Below are 26,278 nucleotides of genomic sequence, written 5' to 3'. Positions count from 1 at the left end.
CCTCACCTGATGGGAGCTTTGGATGACTACACTGCATGTAGATAAATGTCTACATCTGTTCAATAAATACAACCCTTAAAAAAATGTGGTGCCTCTTCAAGTCATTACGAGTCCCATCACATAATTCAGTAGAGCATGCTCACCAGATAGTATATTTGCTATTATATGTCTCAATTCGGACTCCAAATTTCCAAGCTAGTAAATTATCAAGAAATAAACCTGGGTGTGAATTTATAGCCTAGCAACCACTGCTCCACCTTTAGCATGTGCATACATGCTGACCCTACCACAGCTTATTTCTCAGTGGCAGTGGGGTAAGATGCTTCATATTTGCCACACATTAAGAACGTGAATGCAGGCAGGGTCCACAAACATCTGATGTGTTGCGAACTCAAACCCTAGCGGACTTACGGCCTCATCATTTGTTTGTGCAGCCATACTTCGGCAGAGATGCTGCTTTGAACTTTCAGAGCTATCCCCTTACTGAGTCTGCAAACAAAACCACCCTTCCCCTCTGCCCACCGCTTCCTTCCCACATTTTCTCCTTCTTCCTCTTCTCCTTTCCTCGACGCAATAACCTTTTGAAGACTTAGCATGGAAATCCTCATGAGATTTTGTCTAGACTTGCCCTTTCTGATGTTTATCTTTGAGAGAGCATTGCCATGGTCCCAGTATCGTTCTTTCTACAGCAGCTCTGCAAAGCACAGAAAGCATTTCTGACATATACTCCTATGTATTTTGTGACATGAAGAAACTTTCAACTGGTTCTTTTGAGTGCTTGACCTACATTCCAGTGTATATTTTCTTTTACGCATGTTTTATCTTCTTGGGTGACATAGCAACTTTCTGGAAGATCACAAATTAGATCAAACCGTGGGAACAGAAAACAGTACAAAATTATTTCATTTACTGACTACAGAAAAGGGCTGTGGCTTCTGGTAAAGAGAATCCTTTCATAGTTCTTTTTCATGAAGATTTAATGTTTATTCCTTCCTTAATAAAAAAAAAAAAAAAAACCCAACCTTCTGCAAGCTGAATCACTGCTCTGGAATTAATGTTAATGACATTTGGTCGCCGCTGTCCTGAGACAAAATGTCGCATGTCCAGACAATGTAGTTGAAAGAGCAGCAAATTGTTACAGTGCCACTAGGCTGAACTAGCCTCATTTTTTAGTTATTTTTAACTTAAAATGAATTTTGTAATTTTTTTGTTTACTTTTTGGTATAAATAAAAAAGCTTTTTAACAAATGAGAAGGAAAGTTTTTTCTGAGAAAACAAGCTGGAATGTGAAACTCAGCTAAATAACCTTCTCTGAAGTAGAGAAAGATAAATTAAAAATAGAAATAACCATTAGCTGTGTACTTTTTTTTTAAAGCCTGCTGACTCTTTCAGTGCTACTCTGTGTTTAAAACTTGAATATCACACAGTTTAATGCACTTGAGAAAGGTTTGCTTCATTTGCTCATCACAGAAGTCCATCACAGTTAGATCACAGAAGTCCATCCCTTCCTAACGCTGGTAACCACGCAGTGGCAGAAGCTAATGCCAGCCCTACAGTAAAATACAGATTTGGAACATAAATTTGAGAAGATGCAGGCCTGTGACATTAAATGTAAATTTAGCAATTCACTGGAAAAATAAAATAGTAAGTTTTTCTCATTCCTCTTAGAAGACCAAGTCCTTCTACTAAGCAAAATAAAGGGTGAACGACAAAACACGGCACTTTAGGAAGCCATGCTGCTCAGTTTCACGATGAATTTCATCCCATTTCATTTGCACTTTCCCAGCTATCTCACTGCCAGACGTTTTGCAGGAAACCTTCTGCTTTTGTTGCCTGAGACCTCGCACAAAGACATTTTGACCCTACCTGAACTCCTTATCAGACTTCCTGAAGGTTATGACATGCTCTGGAAACGTGCACCTGTGGTGGTCGGGGCTGCGTGCAGCAGCAATGGCTGGTGCCATCTAGTGAGGAGCTTCTGAATGCTCACTGCAAACTGAGATTGATCATCTGTCTTTTAGAAAATAGTCATTATTACAGTCCTGAAGATGCAGAAATAAAGTGGCATGCTAATATGTTTAACAACCAAGCCTGCACAAACTTCAGGATTTTTTTTTTTCTCCCAGATGTTTCTTCCCAGTGGCTAGCATTAGCTATGTTTTGCCCTACGTATTTATATTTTCTACCATTTCATGGATTGTTTTGACCTACTTTTCCCAGGTGAAACTGCAAAAATGTTTAAATCTTGCTAAAACAAAACTCAAGTTGCTGAGGTGGGTGGAACCGTTCAAACTACATTATCAATGTACAGCATAATGATGTATGGTGTAGAAATGTACCAGTCTCTTCTGCATCATGGTAAATGTTGCATTTAGGGAGGTGATCGTGCCCCTGTACTCGGCACTGGTGAGGCCACACCTCAAATACTGTGTTCAGTTTTGGGCCCCTCACTATAAGAAGGACATTGAGGTGCTGGAGCGTGTCCAGAGAAGGGCAACGAAGCTGGTGAAGGGTCTGGAGAACAAGTTTTATGAGGAGCGGCTGAGGGAACTGGGGCTGTTTAGTTTGGAGAAGAGGAGGCTGAGGGGAGACCTCATCGTGCTCTACAACTACCTGGAAGGAGGTTGTAGTGAGGTGGGTGTTGGTCTCTTCTCGCAAGTAACAAGCGATAGGACGAGAGGAAATGGCCTCAAGTTGCGCCAGGGGAGGTTTAGACTGGACATTAGGAAAAACTTCTTTACTGAAAGAGTGGTCAAGCCTTGGAACAGGCTGCCCAGGGAAGTGGTGGAGTCACCATCCCTGGAAGTATTTCAAAGACATGTAGATGAGGCGCTTAGGGACATGGTTTAGCGGGCATGGTGGTGTTGGGTTAATGGTTGGACTTGATGATCTTAGAGGTCTTTTCCAACCTTAATGATTCTATGATTCTATGATTCTATGATTTATCAGTGACTGAAGTTGTACCCACTGAAGCTTTGAAAGCGAGGTGTTTTAAACTTGGTTTATTCCAGTAACCACCGAGAAGTGTGGGTAAACAAAAATTTCATCTTTCCTGGCAGGAAAGGAAGACTACACATGTATCCCTGCCATGGAGAGGTTGTGCAAAAATAACCAGTTAAGATCCACAGGGTCTTAAATTTGTTTTGGAATTGGTTCTGTAAATAGTCAGAGGGCGTTGTGCGACGAGCTCGCTGGAGATCTGTCCATACTGGGCAGCCTGGGGCCACCCGAAGCAGGCGCTGACTCAAAATGAACTAGTTGGGCTGTGGCAGCAGGATGCTCCATGTGGTCTGCTTTTCTCTGCCTCTCAGCCCAAAGCTGTGCAACCCGTAGCTGAAGTATTTCTGGCACAACGTGCGCTGCATGGAGCTGAAACCCCAAACCCTTCCCTTACCTATTCCCCTCTAATATGTTCAATCCATAAACACCTGGATTTACACTCCAGGAGAAATGCCCCGTGATATGCCCATCCCAGTCTGACTCAGTGTGCCACAACAGGCTTCTTGAGGTTGTTCCTTGTAGTTTATATTTCTGGGGTTGGGGGGAGAACTAAGGTCATACATTTTTTAGTTGGGCTCAACGATTCCTTTACTATGCCTACCTCCATGGAAGATGCCTCAGAGAATCACAAATTCCCTACATTTACACCCCGTTCTCCACATTTTGCCAACGTTACATTTAAAACCTTCTCTGTTTCTTTCCTGTGTGCCTGCGGGGATGCCTTTTCCTGGGTTAGCACTTTTAATCAGCTCAGAAGTTGCTCATTTTCCTTATAACCGATTTTATTCCCTGGTGAGTTGCTCTCTGTTCTGCTTGCTGGTCTCCCTGTAGTGGGACTGCATCGAGGTCCTCGCTGTCACGTCCCTTCCCCATCTGTTCTTACAGGGACTGTTCCAGGCTGAGCCCTTTTACAAAAAGTCCCAGCTCCCGCTTGTCCGTCACGGTCAGATCCCCCTTCCCGCAGGAAGTGAACTTGTCCTTTCACCAATGACCTTTTTAAAATGTCAGGGAATTAACCTCCTTTCTTCTTGTCCACTATTAAATAAATGATGGCCTACAAGGATTGTTTTCGTCTGGGGAATACTGAATCATCACATTCCGTATACCAGAAGCAGTTGCAAAATGGAAGTCTGTAATGAAATGTGGAGAAATGGGCTCAATGACAGTGAAGCTCTGCAGTAATTCTGATTCTGTCTCCTCTTTTTGGAAATCAACAGTTTTCTCCTTTCTTCATATCTCCACGCTGGTAGGTGAATTTCTCAGCAATTCATGATGATGTTCTTGTATTTTAAAACCTTTGGAGCAGGTACTTCATTTATTGTATCTTTATTTGTATAGCATCTCAAACAATTGGTTGCTCTCAAAATTACCGCACCCTCCTCTACCAGTTTTGTTTCCACACTGTAAATTTAGCAGTAAATTAGAAGGAAGAAAGTATTGCAACATGACATCTCTTTCATTTGACTGATTCTAAAAGAACTGGAAATTAAAGTTCAAGCTGCAAAACATGAACATTCAGTACAGATGTAAAAGTCTGTTCAGGATCTTCTTAAGTCCACAGGAACTTAATTGCAAAAGGCAGTTATTAAATTCAATCACAACCTCGACAGCATTTTCTTTCATGCATGTCACTGGACAAGCGACAATGTATATACAACATTACAAATATTGTCTGGGAAGATTTCCTTCAGTCTTCCTAAATTTCTGACCTTTGCTGCTCTCTGTAAATAGCTTTTGCACGTGGCTGGGCTGGCCACATGAATTGTGCGAGACCTCTTCCAGTCAGCTGAAGTTGCAGGAAGAGCAAAGCAGGGACTGCCTATTTAGGAGTGTATCCTGACATTGGGAGCTTTGTAATTCGTCTGAACAGTCATGGAAGTTTTGTATAAGAACAAAGAAAAAACTTCTTGTTAGTCTTCCAGATATTCCATCAGCCCACTTTTTCCTTTTCTTTTCGCATACTCCCTCTGAGGTGCTGGCCACAGCATGCCACGCATGCTTAGGTAAGCCTCTTAGCACTGGCCTGCAAATGCAGTGGTGGGTGACATGCTCTGGATTTTGGAAGAGTTCCAGTTCACCCCAGCAAGATGGGAAGCCTTCTGCCGGAGAGCACCATGGGCCAGAGCACGTTTCTGCATTGCTTTATCATTTAAGGAAAGGGAGCACCAGAGAAGGTACTTTGTGAGTTGTCTAAAATATGACAGATAGGGATAGCATGTTTCCCTAGGCTTGCCTTTCTGGGTTTTTTTTGACCTGGAAATTTAATCCGGACACAATTTCACAGCTTTGGAGAATTTTCTAGGATTTCTGACCCTCTAGGAGCACAAGCAGAGCAGTACCATGCGTGGCATGTTTCACACAGGGGAATTCAGGACTCTAATAATTGAGTCATGCTTTATTTGACTAAACCTTTCAAATTGATTGTCTTTGCTTAAATCTCCTCAATGACCTTTGCAAAAGAGAGAATGTTCTTAGGTCATTTGCTAATGAAAAAGGGACATACTAAAGATCTAACATAAAGCAAGCAGAGCAAAAGCTGACAAGTCTGAGTTAATGAAGGTTAACAAAGTTAATTCAGTTAACAAGCCAAGGTACTAATTGGCTGAAGAATTACACAAACGTTGTCATGATATTAAGTACTTCCCCAGCACTGACTTTAGCCTCATGCTAAACTGGTCCCAGAAGTATCAATTCTCTTGACTTTATTGCAAATAATATTAAATAACCCCTATTCCTCAGCAAACAAATGATCAGATAATTACCAGGAAAGCATGGGGAAGGGGCGCTGGCATTGCCCAGCTCTCTTCCTCATTTTCCATTCCTTGTTTACTTCTTCCTCCACACCTGATAGGAAAATGGGACTGGAAGTGGGAGAGTGGTATTTGGTGTAGGAATTAGAGAGGTAACCATGTTCTGTGTAATGCCACCTTTGAAGTATTGCAGCTCTGCATGACCCCTGCAGAAAGACAGGCACGGATTTGACAATTCTGAACATAACCAGCATTTTATCAGAAGTTACAATTAAACATTTTATGTGTTCTGTAAAACATCATTTTGAGCCATAGTAGGTAGGAAAAGTCAAGAAAAAGTGACATCAGAAAAGACCTCTTTTTCCTGATCTTGGAGCTCACACTGATGAATATTGATTCAGATTTAAGTCATGACTCTCATGCTTCTAATCAGCATCTTTCCATTTGAGTCAGGTAACTAAGAAAAGTATGTCTGCTGTGAATCTGTTTAAACAAGGATCTGCACCTCCATAGGATAACTTTTAGAGATTCACTGTTTTTTAAAAAACTGAAAACTACTGATGTGGAGAAAGATGCATCTGTAATAGCCAGCTGTGGCTGGCACAAGGAAATGAGCAGCCGCTTGTTCAGATGCTTATGCCTCCTGCCAACAGGGATCATATTATATTTCACATGTATTCATATAACCTTTGTTACTTCTCAGTTTGTTAACCTGAAAAGATGTTGGCCTCCTACCACCTAATAATCCGCATGAGCAGGTTTGAAGTAGGGATGCTATATAAAGTTGGGCTTGGTTGTAAGCAGAGGAGAGATTCTCTTTCACGCTGACAGCTCAAACACTTAAATCCATCGTGTCCTTTGGCAATGCTCCTAAACCATCACTTTTGTCAAATTAATCATAACAGTATAGCAAAAGATCCATACTGTAAGAGATCCATCCTGGTGGCTTGTCCTGAGGAACTCCATGTCATTCATTCTTCATACTGGCTCATTCCTAGTCTTCTTCCAAGAAAAAAAATTGCACTGAGTTTTGTACTTTGGCTATGTCAGCTTCTCAGTATGGACTCGTTTGATATAATACAACAAGATTTAAAATATAAAAACCTACTCCAACTGTCGTGACAGCCATTTTCCACGGAAGTGTGGAAAATTGATTTGTTTTTAAAACTAGAAGTAAGCTGTGTTTCAGTCATAGTGTTTGTTTCGGGTTTGCGATATCAAGACAACTGTAGCATAGATAAATGTTAATTATAGATAGATTTTTGACAATGGATTTTTGAAAGTGTGTCACAAATGGGCCTATCCTTCAATAAGAGAATGAAATTAATTTTGCCTTATATCAATAAGGCATTGTTCAGTATCTTTACTACAACTTCCTGAGTACAAAGAAATCAGGATATCTTCAGGTTCTTTTCTTCAAGTCCCCACACTGCCCTCCTTCACTCCTCCCACCTCAATGGCATTAAATGAAGTTGAACTATTATCCTTCTTGGACAGGGATTGCATTCATCTTCTAGCTCCTTCTTTCCAGGCATGGGTGATACTGTAAGTATTTTATACTAAAACAAGGTGTTATTTTTTTATCAGCTCGTTTGTATAAATATATATCTGTTTGTTCATATTTTGCTGTAATTCTTGCTTTGTGAGATATCGATGCTGTTGCAGACTGGTCTGTGAAAAATCTAATTGCATTTTAAGAATACTTTCATTAGAATCATCTTGATTAGAACGTCTTGGTAAATGGTGTTTTTTTGCCATCAAAGCATATTTCTCCAGAAAAGATTGCGGCGATTTACTGTTAGTGTCATTAGTGCACTGAGTACTGTAGAGCATGCAAAACACATGTGCCTTCAGTGACACTACGTCCGGAATGGCTTTCAAATACTTTGGTTCACAGATCTCAGACATACTGTCACAACCCATTACTTAAACCACCATTGTGTCATTTCAAAATGATTTTTTCCCCCGTTGAGCCTTGTGATGTTGGCAGTCAACAAGGGATTATTTTTAAACGATGTTTGAAGTGGCCTGAAGAGCCGAACCAGCGCTGGAAGGGAGAATGACAAAGGAGCCCTCCGTGCAACTCTTCAACCTGTGTGGATGCGTGCGCGTCTAATCATTTTCAGGCTCCACTGCTAAATAGAAATATCATCCCCAAAGAGGCAGAAATTCCTGCCATCAAATATCAGACTCCACTTGTAAGAAATACGGCCATTATGCAGATTTCACAGTTAAGCATATTTTGCTTGCTTGGAGTGTTATTGGTTGTGTTGTAGGTCAGTGAGAATCACTCTTGAGAAGCCTTATTCCAAAGGAAACACTTTTTTCATAGAGAAGCCATGAATATTCAAGTAGTGAATATTGATTTGAGTGTTAATTTCCATGTGTTGATTTTGTCACACACAATGTGGTCGCTGTTGCTGGAGTTTCTCTGCGTGGTGTTTCCAGATGACATTCATCAAAGAGTCTGGCCTACTGGAACAGAAAGAGATTCTGTGTTTCTTTTCTCTTCAAGAGATTGACTCCATTGCAGCAGTGATAACTAGTCCAGCTTCATGCATCACAACTGTTCCTAAATAAATGCTTTTTTTATTATTTTTATCAGGGCCAGCCAGGACTCCTTGGATCGCAGGGATTCACTGGACCCCCAGGATTGATGGGGATCCCAGGAGTGCAAGGTCCCAAAGGTCACAAAGGTGAAAGAGGATATCCAGGAATAAGTGGACCCAAAGGAGAAATGGTAACTTTCAAATATTAGATGTTTTAGCTAATGAGCAAAATACTGGGCAGAACATTGTTTTAATTGTGCTGTTTCACTCTAGGGGCAAAGAGGAGTCACTGGATTCCTGTAAGTAGCCAGCTACCTCATCTTTAAGAAATCACCAACTGCAAATATTGCAGGCTAGTTTAAAGCCTTTGTACTTTAATTAAAATCTGTGGGCTAAATTCTGCATCAGGCACGTACACACTTTTAAGCTAAGGCCATTTGTTGAAGTGAGTGGAACTGCAGATACAAGAAGAGAGCAGAATCTGTGCTCCCTCTCATTCCCTCAGATAAGTAAGGTCCGTTTGCTTTGTCCTATGGAGAAATCCCCTTGTAAAAGGGACAAGAAAGGACGGAAGTTTCCTGTGTCCCTGGAGGTTACCCAGCTAAGTATGTTCTTTTGTAGGAAAGAGCTGTGAGATAAGTACTTCACATCTTTTAGGCTTGTGAGCAAAGGACACCAGTGGGTCATTCCTTAATTATTTCAGATGAATAATATAGAAAGACCAATGATTTTAAGAATACTAACTATTGTTATTTGCTTTATAGCTCATATGTCATGCTTGAGATAGTCTTAAAAAACTTAGTGAACACTAAACAGTGTCAAACTTTGAACAAATTTACCAGATCCATGAAACCGAAACATTCAAAGAGGAAAACCGGGTAAAGTTCACAGCACAGTATTTTCCCAGCTTACACTTCTTTACATCTTGTGTCATAAAATAACAAAGAAATCTGAGTCACTGGAATCCCTGGACAGAGTTCCCAGGCTTGGGTTTCCTTTGTAGTGCTCCCTGACACCGGGGCCTCGCTCTGCAGCCCACGCATCCACATCCATTCTGCTTTCACCCTTTTTTGTTTCCAAAAGAGCTCCCTATCGACTTTCAGGGCTTTCTCTCTCACAATCTTCCTCCTCTCCCTCTTTCTCACTCTTAAAGGAAAAGCAGAAGACCCTCTTTCCCATTCCTATTAACACTCCTGAAGCCAAGGATCTTGTTCATCTCGGCACGTCATACTGAGATTTTTCTAAGCACTCTAACGTCCTGGGAAGGAGAGTAAATCGCTCCCCTGTGAAGCTCCATGTTGCTATAGCTGGACCGCTTCTCTTACCTGAACAAGTGTTCTTTTTCAGCCGTGCCTTCCTGACCTCTGCACATTGCGTCGTGAGGGATAAATTCCTTCAGACAATACTTGAACCTGCATGCTCATTGTGTCCTGTCCTCAAGCTCCCTTGCCCTTCCCACTCGCTTACGTTCTCCGACCAGTTTTCTCAGGCCGAGACTTAACGCTGACCATCGGAAGGCAGATAGATAGGCACACATACAAACTGTAATGGCACAGTGCTAGGATGTGGGGCTAGAGGCCAAGAGAGGATGGTGGCAAGCCTGAATCTCTTGTGGGGTGAAGAATGTCAGTACTTGATGGAGCTAGGTAAGGCCGTGGAGAGATTTCTTTTCCTTCTAAGCAAGGGAGCAGAAGCAAAGAGGAAACTCTTGCTCTAGATAGAGGAGAAGGGAGAAATGTTTTATGTTAGTTTCTGTTTTTTCTGACTGAGTCCCCTGGAAGAAAGAGCTGCTCAAGGGCAGATTTGCTTCTCATCAGCCTCAGTGCAAACCAGAAGCAACAGCAATTAAGGTGAATGTAGGTACAGCAATGGAAATCCAGTTTGAGACAGGAGTAACTTTTCAGAGGCTCCATGTGGAGGTTCTGCAGTGCCCCCGGCTCCCTTGCTTTGAGCCCTGCTGTTTTCTTTCCATCTCCATACTTACAGCCTCATCACGACACTCAACCTAGCTCCAAAAGCATTTCTGACTTTTTTCCCGGCTTGGAAGCTGTTCAAAGCCAGCAAGGAACCTTTCTTCCCACTCTTCCAGTGTGAAGCACTGAAATGCTTAACAATCCCAGTTCTTGGTGGCTCCCTGCGCAGCAGCCTCATCTGGCTTAATTCTCTGCCTAACAGAGCCTGCATTGAACATAGCTTTCTTACCCTTTCTGAAAGGTCCTTCACTACTCATTTTTTCTTGCTGTCTGGGGCATCTGGTTCAAGCTGCAGCTATATTAAAAAAAGGCACTGTCTGTTTCTGTCTTTGAAAATCATAGTTTCCCATGGATCCAAGCCTTGGGCTTAATGTGAGAATGTCTAAATACTGTGTGACTACAGGAAAAGGAAAACTAGAAACAGATGGATAGATAAACACTTTTTTTTTTCCTCAACAGGGTCATCCAGGGCAACCAGGATCAAGGGGGAAACCGGGTCATGATGGCTGTAACGGGACAGTAGGTGACCCTGGTGACTCGGGAAGTCCCGGACCCTCTGGTTTCCCTGGTACCATTGTAAGTAGCTAGCAGTAAGTGAGTACCTGAAGCTAAGATCGTTACTGAAATGAGTTTCATTCGCATGTGTGTTGGAAGCAAATGGGACATCTCTTAATGGAGCTCCCTTTTGGTCCAGCAAAGCATCCGTGTGGACTTACCATGGACACACTGCACCATACTTAGTTATTAAATTGCAGCCGGGGCTGGGAGGTATGCCCAGAGCTATACCTGTCACATAGGTCTTGCGGAGAGATTACTTCAGGAAAACTTGTACAGCTTTATCCAACAGCGATAAAAGAAGATTAAACTCACAATTCCCAATGAGAGTAACTTTTTCCTTCCCTGCCCCGTGACCGAAGTGTTGGCTTTCCGTGGCGCGATACGTAGGATCATGCTGAGGTCAGCAGTGGGGCTCCAGCATTTACCAGGGCGCGTGTCAGCGCTGAGGAGCTGCAGCTGCTGCTCTAGCTTGGAGGTGCGACCCCGTAATATCACTCCTGGGTAATGGGGGGTTCTTCCCCCGGAATCAGAAATTCGTTCTTTTATGTACTGTGAGGGTTTACACTTTGTTGTTAAACCATGAATTTCCAGAGCTAGGCATAGTCTCTGCCTCTAAACAGCAGTATGTATATACTCATGAAAACCCCAACAAATATTTTTCATGACTTTTAGCTATTTATGTGTTAACATATATGATATGAAAGCTTACTTCTGTTATTTTTTTGGTCATCTCCAGGGAGTCCAAGGGCCAAAGGGCCAGAAGGGGGAGCCCTATATACTGCCGCCAGACATCGCAAGCCGATACAGGGTACGTCTGTAGCTCCTGTGAGTTATTCATGCTCAGTACTGTTTTACGAGCAGATGATGGAGAGTTAATTTTTCTTACACTCTGACGGACACGCCAAGAGGCCCACTTCAATTCTGTGTAGACTTTGCAAGGCAGCTTCTGCTTTCTCTGTTTACAGCAATACATCTGATACTCAGGAAAAAAAAATCTGCACTCAGTTATTTGCCTACAGGTGGATTGCAGAGGCACTGGAGGTGTTGTAGTTCAAGTATTACCCTCTTTATTCCATGTATTATGCGTGGCAAAATCATTCCTTTGCCATAGTTTTGTCCACTGAATGATTCTATTTAATATTAGAATCATTTCTGCATAATTTTCATGCAGATGTTTGGTTGACTTGGGATAAAATATGCTTCAATATATTATTTAGTTATTTAGTAAAGCCCAAGTATTTCTATGGGTGCTTTTACTGTATCTAATCCTTAAAACTTGTTTTGTAATCACTTGTAGCTTTTTCTTATCTATATAGTCTTGTATAATTTGAAGGTATCAGATAACGATAAGGGGTTACATATGCTGTTAGAGTATAAATTGTGAAAAATTTATGTACAAAGTTACATCTGAGCTGTACTCAGCACAGAAGGGATCTGGTGACATCGTTTATGTATATTTTGTGCCAGTGATGAGCGCCAAAATAGGTTTTTCTGTTGACATATTTGTAAGTTGCCTGTATTTTTTAATGGAATCTTCTTTTCCTTTCCTAAACTCTTTAAATCTGCACTTGTTAGTAATTAGGAATGATTAAGTAATGATTAAGAATTGCTCAAGTATATTGTGGCCAAGGATGGATACTGACACCTGTATTCATTTCAGAAAGTACTTGGTTCCACAAATTATTTGTTAACTAAACTCAAATTAACTAGATAGTTAGGATGCTATTCAAAATGATTAAAGGTGTCTGGACTGAATACCACATTATTTATGGGTATTGGAAGGTCTTTGCACTAGAACATTTTTGGATCCAATTTCCAAAAACATTTCAACATGTACTGCAGTTAAAATATGTGGTCACTGAAAACAGTATGTTCCAAATGCTTTTAGTGACTCAGAAGAGAATCAAAATGATTTGGTAATTCCCATGCAACTCATGAAAAATGAACTTCTACATTTCAGCTAAGGTTATAGCCCTAATTAAGCCAGTGGTAAGATGAGATTTTAAAAAAAAAAATTAAATGTGGTCCATTTCAGTCTTGTAGTTTGGATGCTCAGCTTCCCTAGCCAACCCTCTACTGTACCCTCCTACTGTATTGCATGCAACTATATTATATATAGAAAGTACAAAATCGGTGTGGCCCATGGATTGGGATTCAATTATCTCAACACCTGTATTGAATGCATCTGTATGTAAGGGTTTGTATAGCATTGTATGCTATGATTAGTTTTTGGAATGAGAAAAAGTTAATGAGTGAGAAAAAGATTTTATTCAGTTTTGTATATAGTATTTATTGCATTTTTTACTTCTTTGGTTTTTTTAGGGGGAACCTGGGGATCCAGGGTTCAACGGTTTTCAAGTAAGTAGTATTACAGTGAATGTGATAAAGTTTCGATAGTAACTGATATCAGAACGTTAATTGATGGTTGGGGTTTTTTTTATTTAAAGGGACCTCCGGGTACGCTGGGTATCCAAGGACCTGTTGGTCCAAGAGGAGAGCGAGGAAGACCAGTAAGTATGTTTAAAATATGTTCTGTAGGAAATTAACCTAACAGAAGAATCATCTCAGCAAGTTCCATTATGTTGGATTGTAACCTAGCAAATGGATAGAAAAAACAGGTTAGAAATAGCAAGTAGGTGTCCTTGGATGCAAAACTTTTTAAAAAGCACTGCAAGACACTAATTCTACAAGGATGAATGTTGCAAAAAGAGGTATACTTTATTTCACCCTGTATTGCTGGAGGCTTTTGATTTATATTGTATTTCTTTAACTTCCTTTAAAAAGTCTTGTTTGTAAAGATTATTGAATGCAGTCCAGTCTACATTCCCCTACGCCGAGTTATCAAAGATATCAAGTCCTAAATATGTTATCTTTTCTGCTCATAAAGGATATGTATATTAGCTCTCCACGCTTCCCACAGGAGATTGAATAGATAACATTCTTCATTAGTATTTAGAATACAATTTTATTTTTAAACTATTTTTCAGTCATTTTTTACAAAATCAACATTTACAGCATTGACGTTGACAACTGTTGCTGAGTAGTTCTCTGGGAAGATTGAGTTCTCTCCACGTACCATTTTCTACATTTCTTACTACCATGGTTAATGGTTTTGTGGGTGAGAAGCAATATATTCAATATATTTCATTTTCTTTAGGCTTGCTTTATTTTCCTGTAAGACAACTTTATAGCATTTGCTTTTCTGTTTGTTTTTTGTTTGTTTTGTTAAAATTCACTTCAGACCTGGTCTACATCACTGATTTGGGGAAGAAAAAAAAAAAAAATTCGGTGCTTCTTACACACAGCCTCTACAGCTGTTTGCAGGGGCACTCTCCCTCCCCCCTTCAAAAAAAAAAAAATCTAGGACTAAATCCACAGCACGCTAAGCCTTTCCAAAGTTAATTTTCTGCAGTGCCTGTTTTATCCTCTGGAATAAGCTGCACCTTGTCTTTCTCCTCTGGTCCTCCTGAAGGGAAATCTCCTCAGTCCTTTACTTACTCTTTCTCTACAGTGAACCCATGAAGTTCATGAACTTCACACAGGAGCCCAGCCTGCAATGACTCATATTCCCAAGGCACCGTCTTGGATGTTAGGCGTGCTATGAACCATACATTTTCCAAGCCCTGTGACAACATCCCTCTGGGTGCCATCTTGGCAACATCTCTTTTGAACACTCTTCCAGAGTAGACGGATCCCCATCTCCAGCTCTCGACAAAATATATCCAACTATATTTACCATTTCTAAAGCAGTGGCTCGTCTGTGAGAAGGACCTGGAAGCATTTCCCAGGTCCGAGTTTGCATCATTCCTCTTACCTAAGTCCTAGATCACACATGAAGGCAAGCGTGGCTCCCATAAGTCCCTGCAGGGCCTCCTGGCAGTGGGATGCCCTGCACAGTGCATCTGCCCAGCAGATTAGACAACGGCTCACAGACTACTTGACTAACCAAAACCGATTCAAAAGTAATTTTTTCAGAAGTCGATTTTTAACGCACACGAAGATACATAGCAAGGCAGAGATGCATAGCCAGTTCAGGTCCCACCTGAATGTTGTTATCTTTTCCTTGCAAGTTGGGCTTGATTTTGCATAACGCAGTTACATCCCCTTCGGGGCTCAGTAGGTGCATGGTTCAATCTGGAGGTCACTCTCTTTTCTATGCCTCTTATTCAACATCTTCCTCTCTGAATAGCTCATGCTTCTTATTCACTCCACCTTTCCCACATTTGACAGACTTTTTAATGTGTAGAGCCCTCTGGAGCCTGTTAACTACCATAGCTGGCTGAAGCAAGGCAGGTTGTCTCTCCGACTGATGGCTTTCCTACTGCTCTTCTTGTAAGACTCTGGCAGCGTTTTTTCTTGTTATAGTTTCATTTCCTACCATCTTCCTTTGATTTCATTCTATACAATACCAAATAGGTAATCTGAGATGCATATGATAGTTCAACTCCCTTCACAGACCGATGCAGTACTAAGACACGGTCCAGTGAAGCACTTAAAGCACAAGTTCTTATTACTTGAAATAAAAATGGGATTTCTTTAGGTCTAAGCTGGGAGACTGTTATTCTGTTAGCAAAGATTATGATGTGATTTAGGAGGGTATTTTTCAGAACAGTAAACACGGCTAATATAGTGAGGATAGCACACTGAATGCTGAGGAATACACTGCCGTCTAAATATATACTTCATTTTCATACATAAAGTAACTGACCTCCTGCATGCATTGATTAGAAAGCAACGAGTAACTTGCTCTCCCCTATTGTGTTTCCCCAGGGACCACCAGGGCCCCCAGGACCACTAGGACCACAAGTAAGTCTTTGTGTCAGAGTTGTTTATGTTGATTTTTTGTCACTGAGGTTTACCCAAGACCCACTTGAAGGCAGTAAAATAAAGAACCACAGGCTGCACCAAAGACTGTGTAGCACAAGACCTTCTGTGTTGGCTGGATACCACGAGAAGTTAATCTTACACTGGGATCGCTTACCCTGAAAAGATTAAACCAGTTCTAGAGCCAGATTTAATTTGCTACTGCTGCTACAGCAGCTTCCCATGAACAGAGAATCCTTGCAGTCTTTACAATACTCAATTATATCTCAGCGGAAAAAATATATTGAGTTCATTGTTTCAGCCCACTTGGGTATTTTTATTTAACATTCAGTGCTATTAAAAAACTTGCAAAAGAAATGCTTGATCTTTTCACGACATTACTCAGTGAATGATTCAAAGTCTGTTGTAAGAAGCACTGGTAGCATGAGATTTTAATTAGAGTTGTCTTTCTGAATGGTTAGGTCTATAAAAATACTTTTAAATCTATAAAAATACTTTGAGGTAAACCTAGACTATTATTTGATTGCGGTTCTTCAGTGGTGACCTACAGACTTGTAAGCCTCAAAAGGCCTTTAAGCATATTTAAATTTGAATTTTGTATTAGAAAACTGAGTCATACATTTAGTAAATCTTGACCTATTGTTTTTGCAGGGCAACAGGGGCCTTGGCTTCTATGGAGAAAAAGGTGAACAGGTAAAGGAAGACTAATGAATTAGTATCACTAATAAAGGACAGGTTGATGTTATTTGCTATTTACAAAGGAACCAATTTTAAATACTGTCTTACTTTGCAATTGTATTACATAATTATAAGAGAAAAAGAAGCAAGTATAGCTTTGAAAGTAACACTAATCTCCATAAGGAATGTCACAGCTGAACTGACTTCTACATGTCTAGGTCTAACTGTACCCTCATTTACACTAATACAAATCAGAGGTAACACTTCTGAAATTTATAGAGCCAGACCACTTTATATAAAGCGATAATCTTTACCGTCATTCTGGAAACATATAGGGCAAGAGCAAGTATTGCTATCTGTTAATCCCAGCACAAAATAAATTTGTCTTGTCATCAATTTATTCAGAGGTTTAGAACCATACTCCTAGCAGGGGCAAATCTGCTTTGCTCCTTTTGTTGCAGTTCCTTAGACCCTGTGCTGATCAACAGCTTGACAAGGTATTATAACTGTTAGTAAATGTACCCTTATGCTTTTCCTGCAGGGCCCCCCAGGTCCTCCAGGTCCACCTGGGCTTCCTACAAGAGAACTGATGGGTGTCCCCTCTGACAAACACAAGGTAACTACAGGGTATTTTTGCCAGAATACACAAGGAGCTAAGAGGTCTGCAGTACCAAAACTAAAATATTGTACAAATGTGCTTTTACGTATAGTACTTAGAAGACTTTAGTATGTCAAAAGAGAAATCTACTACCTTCCCATAGCTTGGATCATGAAGTATTTATTGAAACTATGGTGGCTAAAGTCATTCAGAAAGCACTTCTCACAGACTGGAGGTGCCTTAGGCAAACTTGTTCTTTTTGTGTAAGTATGCAACTACTGGCCATCACTCACATCTTCTCATTTTGCAAGCAGAAATACCTGCTGAGAAGTCATTCAATATCTTATTTTTCATAATAGTGAGTGAAATTTTCTTCCTGTAAAAGGAACATATCTTTAGGGAAGCTATCTGAATTATTGTGTTTGTTTATGTAACTTATCTATATGGTGTAAATATTTGTGTACTTACAAATAAGGCCCGTTCATACATATTGGAGAAATCCTCAACAGCAAGATGCAGTTTATTCTCATCTATTCTTGCTGGGAGCAGAGGTACTCACACCCTGTATGCATATATTCTGCATCAGGCACCAACCTCCAGACTAGTAGTTTTTCATCCCAGATTTGAAGTTAGAAAGTTCATATGGCTCGTGTAATTTCTGCAGTAAGATAAGTAAATTGGTATGATACTGAAAGATCTAAAAATGCCTTTGACAGTCTGCAGCCTGCATTAAGCAACATACATGTTGGAATTTCCGTGACTAAGCAGAGATGTCTGCATATAAGCTACTTATAAAGCTCTGGAGAGCCTTTATATTCAATGGAGATATCATCAATATAGTGAATAGACTTTAAGCTGTGATTTGCCTCATCCTAACAGGAACTCTTACTTTTGACCAGACAATTCATAGATAATCAGTAGGTAAAAATGGGAGAACGTGCATTTATTTATAGGCCTTACTCAGGCACTCACCGCTCACACATCTCATGAACAAGCCTGGAAACAATCTGAGATGTTCACATTCTAGAAACCTTTTCAGAAAAATTATCAAATATTTTTTAAAAAAGCAACTTTAAAAACTTCTTATGAAAACATGCATTTCATATGACAAGTGTATGGATAAAAAACAGCGAGAGAATGGCGTTTTCTCTCTTTACAAACATTTGTCACTTTGTGTTGTAGAAAAGTTCTTGAAATGTAAATGGGAATGCCTAGCATATCTGAATACTTTTTCTTTATTGTTAGGGTGAAAGAGGAGAACCTGGACCAAAAGGGGAAGCTGGAATTCCAGTAAGTCAAGTGGAGAAGAACAAAGACAAATAATAATATTGGAGTTAATACTGGTGCATTCTTCATTGAAATGATGCAATATAGATATGGAGCAACATAAGCAGAGACACCAGTTCTGATGCTTTAGAAAAACTGAACAACGTGACGTGTAATAACTCCACAGTGCAATCAGTCGTTCTCTTACTGGTTTACCGAAATGAGATTTTCCCTCACACATTTTTTCATTTTAGCTTTAACTATTAATAAATCTCTTTACTGCTGCTGATCTGCTGATCTATATTTAAAAATTCCACTAAATCTCATTAAAGAAGTATATATGGAAATTTTCTCAATCCTTTTCAGTCTGCTCTCCAGCACATACAGACTTTTGGTCTCATTGGTCATTAAGTCTGTTGAGTAAGTGGACAGTAATCCCATATGTTGCTGTATCATTTAAAGCTGTCAACCAGGCTTGACTGAATGTGGTTTAGTTAACTCACAGGCAACCTCTAGACCATCTAAATAGCTTTGCCATTGAGTGGTTCCTTTTTACTTCCCAGAGTGGTTTAAAATACAGTCTTCACCAATTAGGGATGCCTCACTGAGCATTTTGCAGAGCTTTATGTTCTCAGATGGTCTGGTCAGCTTCTCCACAAGCTTATGGGAGAAGGTCACAGTGTGAGCCCTGATGCCCTCCTTGTTGCAGTTCCTAGCCAGTTCTTTAGCTGTTGGTCAGATTTTACACATGTAGAATTTTGTTGAATACATTAGGGAAACTGTAGATTTTATGCTGACGTAGCAAAAGGGGATATGTGTTTCGCCCTCTTTTTTTTTGGATAGTAGGATGGATAGCAGCATGCCTGTGTTTGCCAAATAGCTCTCTGGAGCTACAGTTTGGGCATAAGCTGAGTTACTTAATTGGTTGTAGAGCTGAACAATTGCTTTGGCTCTTCTTCAGAGTTGCAGCCACAGAAGAAATAAAGAAGGAGGAGATGATAGGAGGGAAACCCTGTCCTCTCCCCAATGGCCTGCTCCTGCTATTGTAATGAAGCAAGCATGTTACACTTAGTTTTAAGGACAACAGTTCTTTCGCATGCAGCTATTATTAGATTCTCCATGTGTTAAAATGATGTTTTCTTCCTGCTTAGCTTCCATAAAACAGTGTTACAATTTTTTTCCGCATAATGAAGAAATATGTTGAACTGACTTGTAATGTTTCCTAGGGTGTACTTCTCTATGCTCCTGAAAAAGGTGAAGAAGGGGTAATGGGCTTCCCAGGACAAAGGGTGAGTCACTCATTAAAGGTAAAATTCACCCAGGTGAACGTGCAAGCTGAGAGTTTGCTTTCAGGAACAAAACACGGATGAACAAACTATAGAAATGATAGTTCTGCAGCCCACTAGGTCATGGCCAGCTCTGAGCTGCCTGATGTAGGAAAGCAAAAAGGCCATTTTGAAACGGTAGTGGGAAGAGGGCCCCGCGGGACTCACAGGTATGCCTATACCATCATTGGGGAGCCTTGTCCTCGTCCTCAGCATAAACTTTTCCCATCTGAGCTCTCTTCAGACCATGGTTAACAAACATGAGTTTGGCTCTGGTTACTTGTGACCCCAGAAAAAAAGCTGATTTAAATACTACTACCTTGTAGCATCTATGGATGCTTTTTTTGGGGCAGTGTTTCTAAAGTGCTTAAACAGAGTGAGAACAGTACTCAGCATACATTTTAAAAAAGCCTCAGCCATCTTTAAAATCTTCATGGTCAATTTACAATGTATTGATTAAGAGATAAAAATCAAATGCCAAATTAGATTTCAGATCTGTTCTGTTTGCAACATACATGAATCTCATTGAAAAAGTATCTGAACTCTGACTGTTAGAGTTTCAAGCTGTCAGATTCATTTTGTTTAAGAAATAATAATGGTTCTTAACCATTAGGATGTTATGATGTCACTTTATTTTGCCAATTTTATTGTGCCTTCATAGGGACTGCCTGGTATCAATGGTTTTCCAGGACTCGGTGGAGAAAGAGTGAGTATTTCATACAAGACTGTTGTTTCTAACACATATGTAGACAATCTGTCTGAAAAGTAAACTGTAGAGGACAAATTTTGCCTGCAATTACACCAGCTGTAATATAACAAATATCATCTGGATTCATCCATCATTTTAATTTTGGGTCAGCTAGTTTTCTTGTCAGTGAGAAAAAAAAAATAGCCCTATAATTAAAGTCTGTTTTGCTTAAAACATGAGCATGTTTTAAGAGCACTACGGGGAGGTGCCATTTTCATTGTTCCCATTACTGTGACCATGACTTCTATAATTTTCTTCCTAAATGCAGAAACTTACTTTTTTTAATAGCTTTGTGCAGATGTGGTTGAGATGTATGGTTATCTTGAATGTCACAAAAGAAGAAGAAGAGAAGGAAAGTGATAAATATACCAGTTAAATCTCTGTCCCCATGGAAACACACCCAAATATTTAAAATAGCATTCTGTCAGACAGAGGAGAGCTCATACTTTCTGTTTGTGCTTAGAAAAGGCTTCTTCAATCAGCATTAGAAATCACTTCCATGATATATTCAAATAGCTGTTGTGGATCGTGGGGTGCAAGACTTTTCCATGCTTCTCCATCCTTAGTTGTTTAAGGATTTGTCCTGCCACCGAGGCATAACAGTAATAACATGAAACACATGGGACATGAAAGCACATGAAATATGAAAAATGACATTTGCACAGCTATTCAGTCCAATAACAAAACCTGGTGGTGTGGAAGGGAATATACTATCAGAATACATAGATGGAGAGGCTGATGCAAAACCCATTAAAGCCCACTGATTGACCTTAATACAGGTTCATGCCCCTGTCAGAAATGGTCAGTGGCTTCCCCTTATCGAGGGTGAATCTTGGCAAGTTTTAGCAGAAGGTACATGGGTTTGGATGGAGATTTGGATGGAGATCATTGTATAACACGTGTATGAGAGGGGACAGCCTACTCGACGTGCTGTTCACAACCACCTCCTTTTTGTTGATTTTTGAGTGATTCGATTCTTAAGAAAGAAAAAAGCATGGTTATGTCCTGCCTGCACACAGATGAAGTCGCAATTAATTAGGAAGCTGCTGGCTTCAGTTTTAGACCACCAGCTCCACCTAGTGTAAAGAGATTTTACACATGGTACTCAAAAGGCCCCTTTTCTGATGGTGTGAAAGTTGCCATTATGGAAAGGTCTCTGAAGCGTGCGGTCCAGTTTGTGGCATCTTGCTGAGAGCTGTGGTTTTTGTAGTGCTTCAAAACTGCGTAAGTGACTTACAGAGCTGGTTATTAACATTGAAGTTATTAACATTCAAGTGGGAGTTGTTCCCACTGTGAAACGCGGGAGATGCTGAATTTTAAAAAAGCTGGCTAATAATCGAACTAGTGTGAATTATACACATCTACTGGTTTCAGTGAAACTGTGTTAATTGATGTCGGTTGATGATCTGGCCACTGTTTTCTGCTAAAAGTTCACCTCTTTTACACTAGTCTTTTTCCAGAATACATATGAACATTTTCTATAGAGAACAAAAGTTGTCAAAGAGCTGAGTAAAGCACACAGAAGAGATCATCTCTTCTGTATCAGCATCACTGAAATCTGCACTTTGCTCTGTGCACCCCCAGCAGCTGAAATATGCTCTCATGAGATAGGATGTATTGTGTTTTACCACATGTGTTTTAATCCACGTGCTTTGGATTTCAAACTTTTTAAAAGAATGAAGTGGGCAGGATCTTAAATATTATAACATTTGCTGGGGTAGAGGTTGAAAATTTTCTCTGGGATACGGCATGCCCGGGCGCGGAAGAGGTGGGTGAAGGCGCCTTCAGGGCTGGTCCTGAGTTCTTCTCACGCAGCTGGGGAACCCCTCTTTGGCCAAACAGGCTCCAGTCGCCTGGAAAACAGCAAAAAGGACCTGTGCACTTCAGTGCTATTTCACTGCTCGCTGTTTGCATTCCAGTGAAAATATGTCCACTCGTAATGATTCAGACTCGTTTAGTCTTCTTGCAGCAGGTTGGTGTGTTCTGGCTGCCTGGCTCACGTGTCTCAGGGTCAACTGGCACAGAGGGGATCCCCTTTCTCCTCCCTCATCCTGCAGCCTCCATGGGACAGCGTGAGTGTAGGTGCCACTTTCGTCTGCACCACTGCCAGGGGCGACAGAGCCTGTGCCGCAGCAGGTCCCTCTGGCCTTTGATGGGAGTTAGGCTTGGTCCAAGAGATGGAACATCAAAACACGAGGAGACTGAATGGTATTACCCGAATTACTACACCCCAGGGAGACACACTGCTCAGCTCTGTTGCATAGGTTTCACACTAACATCGGAGGAAGCCAGCTGCTACAGACCAAATAATTTTATTCTCTCTCTGATAAAGGAAAAGTCAATCAATTTTGTGTGTATTACAGGGTTTTCCAGGATTTGATGGTCCACCAGGTGGCTATGGTCCTAGGGGAAGCAAGGTACTGCTTTACTTTCATTTGCTAGAAGCAATAAACCAGATGTCATTTTGCTTTCTTTTCTTTTCTCTCATGTAATAACAATTGTGCTTGTCGTCATTGTAGAACTGGTTACGTGGTTTGTTAACTTGAAATCTCTGAGATATCTTAAAAGTCACGTCAGTGCTTTTGAAAGTTTGTTTCTTTGTGTTTCATGGGCATATCTTTCCATTTTAAAAGAAATTCTCTAGAATAATGTGTTTAGATGTGATACTTCAACTTCTGTTAACAGGGGGAGCCAGGCGAGATCGGTCCTCCAGGACCAGTTTCCTATTTTCCTTCCCGCATCCCAAGGAAAGGTATGTCATCTTTGCTTAGATTGCTTATCTTAGCTGCATTTTACTACCTTCTACATAGATCAAAAGCATGAAATTCTGAGAATTCAACTCCTTAAAAAACTGTGGTTTGCTAAACTGTTCCAGAAGGTATAATTGCCTTCCAAGAGAGTGCCCTAATCACCTTTTTGCAGGCAGATGGCTTCTTTGTCTCTCCTGCTGACACTGGATTGCTATACGAAAGGCATCCATGCATTCCCATGTCCACAGAGAAGAAACAAGCAAAAAAGCATGTGACTTTGTTGTCCAGTGAAAGGAAGAATGGGCGAGTCTGTCTTCTGCATACTGTTTCAGAGACTCTGGATAAAGTGCAGCAATGGCAGCACAGCAGAGACCATTCTTATAACCTAATATTTAGAAAGGAAACAAAAAAAAACATTAAAAAAGCCTTGAGGAATAGAAGAGGATTTTTTTTTCCTTTTTTAAATTGACAGATTTCCTTTGTGATCTTTTCAGTAGGCTTGTAGCACTCACTGTCAGCTGTCCTGCAGAGATGTGGTGGCTCTGGCTGGCCAGACTATAAACCCATAGAAGGTGATACCAGTTTGCCAAGGCTAAAATTATTCCAGGGAAGGTGCCAGCAAACAGCAAGGATGATCACATGCCATTGCCCCACCTATGTCCTCATACCGTTGAGTTTACTATTCTTGTTGAACGCCAGAGAGTCTAACAATAAATGGTTCCCTTCCTCCCAGAGAAAGGGGGCAAGAGGCTCAAAACATTGTTCACATCGCCCCGAATACCCTGCCAGGCTTTTAGGAGCAGGAGGGACTGTGTAGAGAGAGGAGGAAGCAGGCGGGGGGCTGGAGACACCATATGTCCTCTACTATCATTGACCTTTGATAAGAGCATGATACTTTCTGCAGGCAATAGCTGGGCCCAGGCAGATGCTTTTGGTAATGGTGAGAAGAAAGCTCATGTGTCATGCATCTGTTATAATGGCAACTTCTTGTAGGAAAAGGAGGAGCTCTCCTCAGAGATCTGGTCTTCTGTGCTTCCCAGGAGCAATATAGCTCTAGAGGCATATTAGTAAGAGCTGAGAGATATTCTTCTTCTTCCTGGGCCTGGTGGCTCCACACCATTCCTGTGACAGGCTATGCTCAGCTCCCAGGTATTTGGGCTTTACAGAAATCTCTTAAATATATTTCTTTATTCAGACTAAGGCAGCACGAGGTAGCAAGGTTTTGCATTTCTAAAGCTACCTTTAAGAAACGATTGTAAATTCTAATGTTCTGAAGCCCTTGAAGTTCCTAATTTTTACTTTTTAAGAATTGAGCAATCCGCAGCGTATCACAAGTTGGCATTTATGGGTCACAAACAGCATTGCACTAACATGTGTTTTGTGGAACCGGGGATGTCTTTCAGGTGCAAGAGGTGATCCAGGCTTTCCAGGTGTTTCTGGACTACAGGGAGACCCAGGAGAGGAGGGAGATCGTGGGCTGCCAGGTCTTCCTGGATTCTCTGATGGTAATATCCCAGCCACACATGTTCCAACAGCTCACCTTTATAGCGAGTTTTAATTGATACAGGCTCAGGGTGAGGGAAATATATGCATGGACCGTGGAATATGCAGTGCAGAGTGGTAGGTAACTAACTGCGGGGGCAAAAACCAAGAGGAGCATTTTCCTTCAGTCTCAATGGGGCTCTGGCAAAACAACTGAAGTAGAGACGAAGACAGAGACTTGCTTCAGTAACCGCTATTGATTTGCTCAAGTGAAAAGTGCAGTTACCATTTTTGCTCTATGCGAAATATCTCCATTTTTCCTTGCCTGCTAGATGCAGTTGCATGAACTTTCCCTTCTGCTACATTACTGCTCATTACAACATGAGCAGTGTTGTTAAGAAATTGTTCTGAACTTCTTCCCTGATTCTATTTCAGTGGATGGGGATAAGCCAGGCTTACCTGGAGAAATGGGACCAAAAGGCGAAAAAGGTGAATTAGGATCTCCCGCTTATCAGGCAGGCCCACCTGGGTTTCCGGGTAAGCACGGCACACCAGGACTCCGTGGTCCACCTGGTCCCACTGGATCCCCTGGTAAGTGCATGAAGAGAAATGATAAGAACTCACAGGAACATCTTTGCTTATTTTAAAGGTAGCTGTTGGCAAGGCAAAGTGAGAAAGTAGATAGAGGGAATGGAACTAAATGGGTGGCGGGGAGGACACATGGGAGAGATGATGTATGCTCATCAATGAAGGAAAGGTTTGCATGGTTTTTAGACGTTCCTGGCAACATTTGAAAGAAAAGAAGGTCTGGTTTGGTCTGGGGGAGGGATATGAGTGTCCAAGAGTGTCTGAGAGCGCTGGATTTCTTGCTTAGCCTGGAGAAGAGAAAGCTAAGGGGAATCTTACTGCTATCTTCCCCTACCTTTCTGGAGGACATAGGGAAAATGGAACCAGATGCTTCACTAAGGAGCACAGCAACAGGGCAAGAGGCAATGGTCACGAGCTGCAACAAGGGAAGTTCTGCTTAGATATTAGGAAAACCATTTTCACCATGAGGGTGGTCAGACACTGGAACAGGTTGCCCAGAGAGGTTGTAGACTCTCCATCTTTGGAGATATTCAGTAGTCAGCTGGACAAGGCCCTGAGCAACTTGCTGTAACTTTGAGGTTGGCCCTGCTTTGAGCAGAAGGTTGGACCAGGTGGCCTCCAGAGGCCACTTCTGACTGAGATTGTGCTGTGCTTCTGTGAAAAGCACCACACTGTAGTGCAAGAGCAGGAGTGGAGAAAAGGATGTGCAGGAGGTGATTCAGAGCAGGTGGTCTGTGGTACTGCAAAGTAGGTTGTGCTGAGAGAGAGGAGCAAAGGAATTCTGGGTGAGAGAGAGCAAAGAATGGCAAGGATCATCTGCCACAGCAGATGGAAGTTACTGGGAACGGGTGTGGGAAACTGTGAGAAGAGGGAGAGAGGGAGAGAGCAGGGGGTGGATAACAACAGGCTGGGTTAGACAGTAAATGACATTAGGGAAAACAGAAAAGGGCAGCTGCAGTGCAGCTCAGAGGAATAGAGAGGAAAGAGAAGAAAAGTAAATCTACAGTAGATTAATTTATATTTTTATTTAATTAAACTTCTAGGTTCTCTCTTTGGATTAAAAGGACAGGAGGGAGCGCCAGGTAGATTTGGCATGCAAGGTTTCCCTGGACCAAGAGGACAAAAAGGACCTAAAGGTAGGTTAGAACAGATAACTCGATAGATAATGTGTATTGTGTAAAGCTCCCAT

The 26,278-nt window shown here is 41.2% G+C and overlaps 1 protein-coding gene across 1 annotated transcript in view; it reads left to right on the top strand.

Moving 5' to 3' along the window:
- Positions 1-7,283: 7,283 nt before the first annotated feature.
- Positions 7,284-26,278, top strand: part of COL4A2 (collagen, type IV, alpha 2) — a 52,627-nt gene continuing 33,632 nt past the window's right edge. Inside the window, exons 1-19 of the mRNA XM_009581883.1 lie at positions 7,284-7,295; positions 8,356-8,490; positions 8,573-8,598; positions 10,160-10,178; positions 10,732-10,848; positions 11,567-11,638; positions 13,153-13,188; positions 13,278-13,340; positions 15,601-15,636; positions 16,306-16,347; positions 16,874-16,948; positions 18,176-18,220; positions 19,423-19,485; positions 20,183-20,227; positions 22,633-22,686; positions 22,955-23,021; positions 24,423-24,524; positions 24,937-25,092; positions 26,133-26,225. Of these exons, the coding sequence (XP_009580178.1) occupies positions 7,284-7,295; positions 8,356-8,490; positions 8,573-8,598; positions 10,160-10,178; positions 10,732-10,848; positions 11,567-11,638; positions 13,153-13,188; positions 13,278-13,340; positions 15,601-15,636; positions 16,306-16,347; positions 16,874-16,948; positions 18,176-18,220; positions 19,423-19,485; positions 20,183-20,227; positions 22,633-22,686; positions 22,955-23,021; positions 24,423-24,524; positions 24,937-25,092; positions 26,133-26,225 (1,258 nt within the window). The remainder of the gene's footprint in view (positions 7,296-8,355; positions 8,491-8,572; positions 8,599-10,159; positions 10,179-10,731; positions 10,849-11,566; positions 11,639-13,152; positions 13,189-13,277; positions 13,341-15,600; positions 15,637-16,305; positions 16,348-16,873; positions 16,949-18,175; positions 18,221-19,422; positions 19,486-20,182; positions 20,228-22,632; positions 22,687-22,954; positions 23,022-24,422; positions 24,525-24,936; positions 25,093-26,132; positions 26,226-26,278) is intronic.

Source organism: Fulmarus glacialis, unplaced genomic scaffold (genome assembly GCF_000690835.1).
Source record: "Fulmarus glacialis isolate BGI_N327 unplaced genomic scaffold, ASM69083v1 scaffold6217, whole genome shotgun sequence".
Lineage (NCBI taxonomy): Eukaryota > Metazoa > Chordata > Aves > Procellariiformes > Procellariidae > Fulmarus > Fulmarus glacialis.
This window is presented reverse-complemented; position numbering and strand designations above follow the sequence as displayed.